At 42.3% G+C, this 11,579-nt stretch overlaps 1 protein-coding gene across 1 annotated transcript in view; it reads right to left on the bottom strand.

Moving 5' to 3' along the window:
* Mgam (maltase-glucoamylase) overlaps positions 1-11,579 on the bottom strand; it is a 256,817-nt gene that overhangs the window by 90,437 nt on the left and 154,801 nt on the right. Inside the window, exons 112-113 of the mRNA XM_045160081.1 lie at positions 10,809-10,865; positions 9,795-9,919 (exon numbers count right to left, since the gene is read on the bottom strand). Of these exons, the coding sequence (XP_045016016.1) occupies positions 9,795-9,919; positions 10,809-10,865 (182 nt within the window). The remainder of the gene's footprint in view (positions 1-9,794; positions 9,920-10,808; positions 10,866-11,579) is intronic.

The following is an 11,579-nucleotide window of genomic DNA, read 5'->3' as shown; positions in this document are numbered from 1 at the left end:
TCCCCTGGACCCCCAGGCTTGTGACCACTAGACGCTTTTATGTGTTTATGGATTTTCCTATTGTACATATTTCATATAATTAGAAATTCATTCAGTTTGTTGACATCTGATGTTTTTTTTTTTCATTTGATATGAGGTTTTCAGAATTCAACCATGCTGTTGACCCTTCATTCATTTTCATGTCTGTATAACAGCCATTGCATGGATCTACCATATATTGTGTATTCATTCATCTGGTGATACACTCTGTGTTGTTACCCATGACAATGCTACTATGAGCATGCATGTGCAAGTTTTGCTGTGGCATATGTTTTCAACTCTTCTGGGAATACTCTTAGGAATAGAATTGCTGGGTCATATGGTAATGCTCTGTTTAATTTTGGGGGAAACTCATTGCCAAGGTAGTAGTGACATTTTACATGCCCATTCTCCCCAGTAATGTCCAAGGGTATAGTGGGTTATGATATTGGCATCTATGAACTGTAAGTGAAAATGCCCACAGTACTGCTTTATTTTTTTTCCAATGCTCAGTATGTGGGTAATTCTATGCACACATATGCACAGAGAGTTCGATTTTCTGTACTTATGAACTCCTTGAATGACATTCACCTTATCTTTTGCCACAGTACAAGATAGCTTTTGTTTGAGGGAAATGTGCCTAGATCTCATGTCAAATTGTGAAGCTATATTGGCCAAAGTTCAAAGAAGGGGATTTATTGTTGCACAATATCCTATTTTTTTTTTTTGCATGAGTGTTCAGTTTTAACCCCTACCTGTAATGTTCATTTGTAATATTGTTCATATTGCAATGGACACAATTCCAGCTAATTTATAACACATTTACTAATGTACAGAAAACAGATAATTTCACTATGCCACTGGAAGATATTGGGTGGCATGCTTGAGTTGACTAGCGGAAAGCCAACAGAAGCATAGTGAAGAGCAGAGACAAGCATGTGGCCTAATATCTTCCAAATATCAAGAAAAAGCTAACGTTAGCTATTGGTATATATCAAAGAGTTATTGAAGCAAGCCAGGGGTTGGAATTATCAGGTCAAAACCCCTTTGTTTTCAGACCACTGTAAAGCCAATGTAAAACTCTCAATGATTTAGTTGTTGTGACAAGAATAACAGAATAGTGGTACAACTGTGGATGATGTCTGCCCAATTCAACCATATCTCTTAGGTTCATAGGCCAGTTAATGTTACTAACAGTATTAAGAAAGAGAACAGGGCTGGAGAGATGGCTTAGAGGTTGAGCGCTTGCCTGTGAAGCCTAAGGACCCCGGTTCGAGGCTCCATTCCCCAGGACCCAAGTTAGCCAGATGCGCAAGGGGGTGCATGCATCTGGAGTTTGTTTGCAGTGGCTGGAGGCCATGGCGTGCCTCCTCTCTCTCCCTCCCTCTTTCTCTGTCTGTCTCTCTCAAATAAAAATGAATAAAATCTTTTTTTTAAAAAAAAAGAAAGAGAACAAATTTCTTCTTATTTATGTGAAATGGTCTAGAATTCTTTATTTTACATGTCTGGAAAGTGATAAAGTTATATTTTTGTGAGCTTAGAGAGGAAAGAATATGAAAAAAAATAGGAACCGCCCTCCCAACCTTTTCCTTAACTGTGGACCAGTAGTTAGAAGTGAAGCCCATGTGACAGAGCCTGTCTGGGAATAGCTTCAGGTAAATATAGCTCAAAGTGGGTTGATTCTCAAAGTGCAGTCCAAGGACTAGTCTATGGGGTCCCTGAGATGCCTTTAGGGGGGCTATTAGGCAAAACTATTTTCATAGGAATGCGAAGAAGTGGGCTGGAAAGATAGTTTAGTGGTTAAGTCAATTGCCTGTGAAGGACCCTAATTTGATTCCACAGGACCCACATAAGCCAGAGGCACAGATGGTACCTGAGTCTGGAGTTCATTTGCAATAGCTGAAGGCCCTGGCATACTCATACTCATTCCCTTCTCTCTCTCTCCATATATATACACATACATACATAAGAGATTGCTGAACTATGAAGTAAATAAAGCTTATGTCTTTGTAGCCTTCTTGAGTGAATTAAGGGAGGTTAACAAGCATAACACTTTTTTTTTTTTCCAGTGATTCTCACGGTAGCACTTCCATGTTTTATTACTTTCCTGGTTAGTTCAGGGTCTCATACATGATGCTTTATTTCGATCATTACAACATTAAGTGATCTTGACAATATGCAGGGACAACGTAGCAGGTGCTGGCAAGCAAACAGATTGTCTTCCTTGCACGGGAGACATAGTTTAGTGATGCTTCCTAGTACAAAACGAAAGAAGTGGAGAAGTAGACTCACTCATTTGAAATGTGCTCATTTTCAAATAATACCAAAGCTAAATATCCCTGCTGATTGTTACTATGTAATTTATTCACACAAAATTTTAACAAGTGCTTTAGCCAATAGTGTTCAACTTCCATTTTCTTTTTTTCTTTTTCTTTCTTTCTTTTTCTGCTAGAGCTAGTATTTTACCACTTACAGCAACTGTTGTGATGATTAAACAATCTGAGCATACCCTTCCACCTACCAAAGCTGATGAAAGAGTTATTGCAGAGGTATACCCATGGGGATGGCTAACTGTAAATCACAGCCCATTGGTGGGTTAGACTGCAAGAGCTTTGATGCCACCAAGAACCAGAAATACCAATTCCACAAGAGCCTACTTGACAGTAGGAAGCACAACCTGCCTGAAGTGAGATTTCTCAGACACACACACACACACACACACATCACAGCATTCGAAATTTCTTCCAAGTTAACTTGTTTTATTGTTCTGTGACTTACAAATAGTGTGTATTTGTGTGAAGTGGTATTATATACATCAGGTAGGGTCAAGATACAAGATTTATACATTTCAAAGTATACCTCTGTGAAAATAATTTATTCTTTTTTATATCTAAACCTTTCCCTCAGCTTCACCTACTTAAATTCCATTCTTGTCCTATTCTCACCTGTAAAGGATTTCTCCAAGTCCCTCTTTTGTCCTTCAAGTGGATGGACTCTCCCTTTCTCCTCCCCAGGAGGCGCCACTTTTGTCATTGTCTTGGATTCCCTGTCATCTTTACTGCTTACTTGCCTGGGTTAGTCTTTTCATCCCATTGTACTCTCAGCACATGCCTTGTTCTTCTCTATAACCAACTAACAAAAGTTCCTTCTAGATACTTCTTAAGGTGTTGTTTAGGTTCAAGGCTGGCAAGCTTTCTGTTGTGTCTTTAGTGAAGGGGTGGGACTCCTTCCACAATCACAGACGTATATACAGACCTCATCATGAACCCATTTCTTCCTTAGTGAATGTCATATGAGGAACCATATGTACCACACTAATCACATAGAGACCAAAGTGACCCATGGATTTTACTTTTAGGGTTATTAGACACAATACATAACAAAATCAACAAAATATTATATCCATACTTGGCATGAAACAATTAGAAATAAACAATAATTCTGTTATCATAAATTATAAGAAGTTTCAGGACTGTCCACAATAGTGTCTTGCTTTAAAATTTTACTAAGAGCTTTTCCATGTCAATGAAATGAAATTATGCAGGCTGATGCTTCTGTTGGTCACATCGATGCTTAACACCTATTGGAAACAAACAAACAAAAAAGTATTTGGCACTTGCCTGAAATATCCTTCTCTCAAACAAATTTGGTACAAGTCATTGAGCCACACAGCCTTGATGCTAAGTACCCCTGCATTGATTCTAAGTGCCCTTTCATGTTCAGGTGAGAAAGGTGTTTCCTAATTCCTCATAGTACAAAAATCATTAAATGATAAGAGTTCTTGGTAAAGTTGGCAGAGTAATGAGGAAATATTTAGAATTTAAAAACTAAACAAGAACATTTTTTTGTTACATAACAGTGTGTATATAGCCATGTTGGTACCATCATTAGCCTCTTCCCTGTCCTCCCCACTCATAAGGGACCCTCCTCATTGGGGAATGTGGGTCGTGCACTGTGGGGCTAGCCATCAGTTACAGATAAGAGACAATGTCTCTGTGCATAACGTCCCAACGTGTGGCTCTAACAATCTTTCTTCAAGTTTAGAAATCAGAAAGGAGTCACATGCTAAAAAGGAAGTACGGAGTTCACCGGTGGAATATTTCCACCTGCCTCCAGAATGGCAGAAACACAGCACTGCTACGAATCTCGCGGTGTAGAGTTTTACATTTTAGTGTTCATGAAGTCAGCACGCAGCTGGTAGTCAACAGCCTCTGGGCCTGGAAAGCATCCTAGCATGGCCTGCATTGTCTCTGTAGGAGGGAAGTTCATTGCTATTGTGAGTAATGTGTGTGGATGGACTGCAATCCCTTTAGAGATTATTTTCATGAAGGGATATGTATAATTTCAAGAAAACCCTGGGATGAACACCTGTATGAAACACATTTAAGGACTTGGAAGACAATCTCACACAGCTTTCATGAAAGGTTGAATCACAATATCCTTAGGAAGATGGAGGAAGTATCTTGAGTGATTTGCATCACACGTTTTCTTTTGAATAATAAGAAGTGAGTTAGGTGTGAAATAAAAATATCTGAGTACAAACTTAAATAATAAACATATGTATTACACATTGGTTAAGATATTTTAAATAATTTTTGTACATAAAATTACTTTGGTGAAGAATCACCACCTTTCTCTACCCAAGGTTTTCTTCTGTATTATGACTTAAAATACTTAAATGTTAGATAAAAAACTGTCCATTGAAGCTTCAAAGAGCTTCCTGGAAACTTAAATTTTTTAATGAATGAAACAAAAAAAGAACATTGTTTCATAGTTTTGTCATTCTGTGTTTTTCCCCCCTTCTTTGTGGCACATGAAGTAATGGATTGACACTTCTTATATTGTATCACCTTATAGTTGAGTTCCAGTGGTTCAAACTATTCTTGAGTGTGATCTCAGAGACAGTGTGGATATATAAAGCTAGATGAACCTTCACCGCGGTTTGTAGGCAATAAGATAAATGTGAAAAGAATCCAGACTCCCGATCAAGAATAATGAACACTGGTTTCCCCCTCTGAAAACAGCGGCTCTTGAGGGTTTAGGTGAGGAAAGGCATCGCACATAGCAAACAAGGGCTGGGAAACAACCTTGCCCTCTTGAGTGGTCACAAACCTGTGTTGCAGAGTTGTAACTGAAGGGGACAGATGTGTCTGTGGTACGCTCAGAGATGACCACACTGGTGATGGGAACACTGCCCACTCCCCAGATTTCAATGTAGCCCAAATTCAAAGACCTCGTGCCATAGATGTAATTGTTATGAATTACATGTGTTTGCAGTGTATTCTGTAAAATTAAAGAATAAAACAGACAGGAAAAACTATCAAAATTGGTTAAATATTTTGCACAGTTTTTAAGAGCATGAAGTAAGGCAACCTGTACCGACATCTGTTCTCAGATAAGGAAAGCCATGACTTTGGCACTTTTGTGTCCATTTCCCAGTCCCATCCACTTTCCGTTGGCAGATACCTTCAGGGTCTCTAGCATTGCCTTGCACGTTATGGGAGACTCTCAAGAAAAATACATTCTACACATGGAGAAGTGACAACATGTGCAGAGCGTTCTGAGGCCACAAAGGAGGGAGGCCTCGTGACCCAGTCTATCCACCTGTGAAATGGCAAACTAAAACACGTTTGCTGCCAACATATGAGGAGGGTCATTCACAGAAAATTTCTTGGGAGCACAGGTAATGTCCATCTGAATTCTGGAGGAAGGGAAGGATGAGCAGTAAAGGGATCCTAGGAGGTATTTTGTGCTCTCGTGGTATGTAGCATTCTGCCAAGCCAGCAGAACTCTGTCTTCCCTCCATTGTGCCAAGTATACTCACCTGACTGACGGAGAAGTTGGCCCAGTAGTAGTGACCTTTTGTGTAGCTATCTGCAAATAAAACAACAAGGTAGATATGACCTGGGCCTATGTGACAGAATCCTGATTGCTGACTTGTCTTAGTTAAGAGAGAAGGGATTATGGGCTGGAAAGATGGCTTAGTGGTTAAGCACTTGCCTTTGAAGCCTAAGGACCCCAGTTCAAGGCTCGATTCCCCAGGACCTACATTAGCCAGACGCACAAGGGGGCGCACGCGTCTGGATTTCATTTGAAGTGGCTGGAGGCCCTGGCGCGCCCATTCTCCCTCTCTATCTATCTGCCTCTTTCTCTCTCTGTGTGTGTTCTCTCAAATAAATAAACAAAAGAAAATTTTTTAAAAGAGAGTAGGGATTACTCTTGTTTTCCATTTCCTCTTCACAGAGCTGAGTTTGCAATGCTAGACCTCTTTATGGGGACTAGTCAAATTTTATACTCATACCCAAATGGACCCAAGATGCTTGAAATGACTCTCAAGATACATTTGTCTGCCCATCACCTCATATCAAAGTTTCATCTTACTCCCCTTCTGAAGTCAGCTCTTGTGGGGTACTATTCTAACATCTTCCCAGTCATTTCAGAATTTTCAGATTCTTTTTGCTAGACACACACACGCGCCTCGATGGGTTTATCTTGCGAAATATTGGGCATTTTTCTTTAAATGTGTTCTCCAAAAAAATTGGAAAACAAAAAAATCTTTTACTCTTCATGTATTCACTCCACCACCCCAGGACGAGTGGGAAGTGCGGCACAGCTGAGGGTGAGCTGGTCAAGAGCCCATCTCGGGCACTCCTGCTCTGCACCCCACCCAGGGGGCTTTCTCTCTCTTCACTGTGCACTAGCCTCTTTCTCATTCACTCGTCACTCTACCAGTGGCCGCCGGCTACCCTCTACAACTAATGCTGCCTAAGGAAGAAGCCACCCGAGAAACATGGCTATGCGCATTTAAACTTATGACAATCAAGTAAAATCTAATTTTGGTTCCTCAGCTGCACTTGTCACATTGCCACTGCTTAACAGCCATGTATGCCTAAGACCGTGTGAGACGGATGATGTTGAACATCCCCATCACTGCAGGAAGTTCTGCTGCATGACCCGAATGCAAAAAGACCTAAGGACTTATCATCCTAAGAGTTTACCAAAAACTGGATAGTTCCTTATGTATGCAAGCCCATTCACATTGTCTTAATGGGTACAGTGTGGTGGATTGAACATAAAATATCTCCCAAAGCCTCAGATGTTTGTGATTAAACATTCTACCTAACCCTAAGCTGGTCGAGCCTTTGGGAGGTGAAGTCTTGCTGGAGGAGGTATATTTCTGAGATTGGACCTGGGGGTTGATTAGTCCAGCCCACCGTGTGTTGAGAGCCAGCTCATCCTCGCTGTTCTGTCTCTGCGGCAGATATATGATGACATGAGGCAGCTTCCTCCACCATGAGGAAACTTCCCCACAAACCTATAAGCCTGAAGTAAACCCTTTCCTCCCATAAGCTGCTGCTGGTCAAGCATTTTGTCCCAGTAAAGCGAAACTATCTGCTGTGATGGTGAACCATGTAAATAGGTAGTGCCATTGACCATAAATCTCACCAATGTTTATCTCAGCTGGCAACAAATACATTTTCCCTCAAGCTCTCTTCTACAGCATCCCACAGTGGAACAGGACAGTTGAGTAATGCAAAGAGACTCATAACTAAGTATCACTTACACAGGCATGAGGATTTCTGTACAACACAGAGAAGACTATTGAGGAAAACAAATGACTATATTTTAAAATGCAAAATTGTTTTTCACATAGAAAAGGGAAAAGTTAGCTTATAATATACCTAGGAACCTAATCTATGGTGTGGGTATGAATGCCAGGGAACCTCTACTCACCAATGCTCTGCCCATCATCCCAGAAGAACCAACCCTCAGCAGTTCCCTCATCATCCAAGGCCACCTTGAAGCCCATGAATTTCTGGCGGCTACAGTGGAGTGAGAGAGAAGAATTAGAAAAAAAAAAATTAAAAAGCCAAAGCCACAGGTCACAAAATCAAAGGAATGAAAGTCAATGCTTTGGGGGGGGTGGTAAAGAGGGGGTGCTTGTTATGGGTATGTTGGCACACACAGGGCTTGTAGGTCTTTGAAGGACAGGACCAACCTTCCATTCCTCTAGTAACATTAGGAAGGGAAACATCACAGTTCTTCCTCCATAGGATTTAAAATATCATATGAGGGATGGGATAGATTGCTCAGTGGTTAAAGGCAGCTGCTTGCTAAGTGTGACGGCTTGGGTCAGACCCAGCACCCATGTAAAGCCAGATGCTCAAAGTGGCACATACATCTTGAGTTCATTTGCAGTGGCCAGAGGCCCTGGTGTACCCATTCTTATTCTCTCTCTCTCTCTCTCCCTCTGTCCTTGAAAATAAATAATAAATAAAATTTATTATTTCAAAATACCATATGAAAGGAAGGAGGATAGAGAAACATCAGGACTTTTGTTGAGGGAAAGCTAATTTGAGTTTTACCTCTGGCCTTGTATGGGGACATGACGTTCTAATGAAACCAAAGCGTAAGATGATGGTCCCTTCCTTTAAGTGTTAATTCAACTGAGTCTGCCCATTATCAGTCCCAAAGACCACCCATCACCTATGGACATGCTAAGGATGTGATGTAGGAGCATATGTATCGTCTTAATGAGAAAATGGACTTAAACCTCCTGGAGTCTCTCTTCATAGAGTTGCTCACAGACCCTCATTGCTGAGCCTGCCAGGTTTTCTGACTTCTAAATCAAAAAGCCTAAGTTTTCTATTTTAATTTTTCATTTCTTTCTCTTTGGTGGTTGCAGGCCAGAATCCTAAACATTTCGCCTTGATATTTTGGGCTTTTCCACCTTTTTATTCCCTCAATAAATCTCCTTTGTCTTACATCATGCCTTGCCCTCGGATTGACTAATTTTTCATGGTTGTGAGACTATGAGCATCTTCAAGACTTGCATACAAAGGACACGTGAGCCAGCTCAGCTTCTGTATCCACACAGCTAAATGACGTCACAGCCAGATGAACGAATTCAAGAAAGAGTCAAGGAAAATTTTCCTATAAAGCCTTTAAACTAAAAGCTTTTTCCTTTCCTCTTTGTGAGGAAAGACCTGAGGTTGTAAACTTTTTGTTCTAATGGCTTGTTTCCTAACTTCTTAGACCTGTTAGGTCAGGACAAAATGGAGTCACTGAGGACAGCAGGAGGGTGACAGAGACGCAAGGAAGAGGGTCATCCACATTCCTCAGGGAACCACCCAGCCATCGTGCCTTCCTTGCCTAAAAGTGCCCCACATCTAGGTTTCCTGTCCCCTTATGTCTCAGGTCACCTGATCACTGTTCTGGTTTCACACACTAGCCATTTCCCTTCCTCAACTTCCCCCACTATCTGTAGTCTCAAAAGTTGATTGTGCTCCGCTCTTGAGAGTCGGTCCTAGCAGCTCGAGCTTTTCCCGAATAAAAGCTTTCATCTTTGCCTCAGAGTGCTCTCCGTGGTCTTGGTCACTCCTGAACCTTACAGTATCGTTTCACACACTTGGATTTAAAACAACTACTAAGAAAGGAAGGGAGGAGGGTACTGAATAGGTTGATATTGTATATATGAAAGTACAATGATTGTAATGGGGTGGTAATATGATGGAGAATGGAATTTCAAAGGGGAAAGTGTGGAGGGAGGAGGGAGGGAATTACCATGGGATAATTTTTTTATAATCATGGAAAATGTTAATAAAAATTTAAAAATTAAAAAATAAATAAAACAACTACTAAAAAGTTTTCAGAATTGAGAATTTTTAGAAAGTTCAATCCCAGAACAACAACAAAAATAATTCTTAATAAAATTGCTTTTCACTTGAGAGTAATGCCTGGGGGCTCAGGAATCTTCCTCACAAGTCTTCATTCACCTTAAGTGTGTGTTCAGGGCATGCTCTTGCCAGGGCAGGATGTAGCCTCCACGGACGTGAAGATTAATGTGCTCCAGGGGAGCTGGCAAGGTCCTCCACTGTCCCTTTGCATTAATATCCACACCCTGTGGGCAGAAGGAGGGAGGTGATCAAGAAGAGGGCTCCCTGTCGATGTGTCTGTCCCATCCACCTTCCTGAACGTAATGTCTTGTCACCACCACTCAACACACAGCTGCTATTAAATGTTCAACATCCGTCTGCATCTGTGTGCGATCTTTTGCTGCTGTAAGGTCCTATGCGAGTCCCTGGCCTTTGAAGGAGGATTTTAGCACATACTCCATCGGGGCCTGGTGTGGACGCCAGCCTCCCTCACTACACACCGTTTCTAAGTCACAGAGCACCAGCAAATGACAACCAGCAATGTTTACCATCGCTTCTAGTTGGTTCTTCACACATCCTCCACAACAGCCATTCCAGGCCTTTTCTTTCCCCAAGAGTCCCGAGTCTATCTCCCGTCTCTGTCCAACTGCCACACCCACCAGGTAACCCGCTCGATTCCCGCTGTACAGAGAAGAACCAAGCAAACACTTATTTATGTGTTCTCCTCTTTGAACACATTCGTGTTTACGTTTGACACCTTTACCCCACCCCGCGGGACCTGTTTATCTTGCCCCATGCAACCCCTTGCTTTTCCATCTGAGAAACTCTTATCTTGCTTCACGGGTCACAGCTGCACTCGGCCCTGACTCGTGAACCTCAAAGCGCCCGTATTTTCTCAGCTGCAGCACGATAAGCCAGGCATGGAGATGCTCCCCTTGCCACAACCGTTCTCGGGTCTTGGTCTCACCCCAGCGAGTGGTGAGAAAACTGAGGCCACGGTCAGAAGTGACTTGTCTACGACAGCGGCACATGGTTTCCAGAAACGGCACTGGTCCCGAGACTTGTCGGACCTGCAGCCTTTGTGCCCCACCATCCTCCGTCTTATGTAAACATTTTTAAAAATCAACAACTTACTGTATAGTAGTCATACCAGCGGGCTCTAGGGAAGTACGCAGAGACAGTTCTCGCATTCTGAAATTAAGAGCGAGTGGGGTGTGAGCGGTGTGCACTGTGCCTAGGAGCGAGGACCCAGACTGCCCAGGAACGGCCTTACGATAGTGATGGCCTTCACGTCTCCTGAGGGCTGCAGGGCTGCGGCGCCCACCCCCGACACACTACGTGGGAAATCTCCTGACTCAAATGGGTAGCCATAGAGTCCTTTGGAATGCAGGACTTAAGCCAATAAAATCATCCTTGGTCTATGGAACCAACCAGTCCTTCGCTATGGAACAAAAGGAAATTTTGTATGTACAGCAAACTGTGGGGAGGATTAAAAAGCTAGTGGATTTTTAAAATTATTTATTTATTTATTTGAGAGCGACAGACACAGAGAGAAAGACAGAGGGAGAGAGAGAGAATGGGCACTCCAGGGCTTCCAGCCTCTGCAAACGAACTCCAGACACGTGCGCCCCCTTGTGCATCTGGCTAACGTGGGACCTGGGGAACCGAGCCTGGAACCGGGGTCCTTAGGCTTCACAGGCAAGCGCTTAACAGCTAAGCCATCTCTCCAGCCCAAAAGCTAGTGTTTTAATCAAAACAAAAGGACTTAAGCTGCCTGAAGAGTCCCTTAAGGTAGGAAGGCAATGGCTAGCCAGCAGCCAGGAGACAGCACACTTTTTGCAAGCAGTTCTGGAAAACTTTGAATGATCTAGGGGATTATTACTTCCTGTATAACCCCCACCTGCC

Source organism: Jaculus jaculus, chromosome 10 (genome assembly GCF_020740685.1).
Source record: "Jaculus jaculus isolate mJacJac1 chromosome 10, mJacJac1.mat.Y.cur, whole genome shotgun sequence".
NCBI lineage: Eukaryota > Metazoa > Chordata > Mammalia > Rodentia > Dipodidae > Jaculus > Jaculus jaculus.
This window is presented reverse-complemented; position numbering and strand designations above follow the sequence as displayed.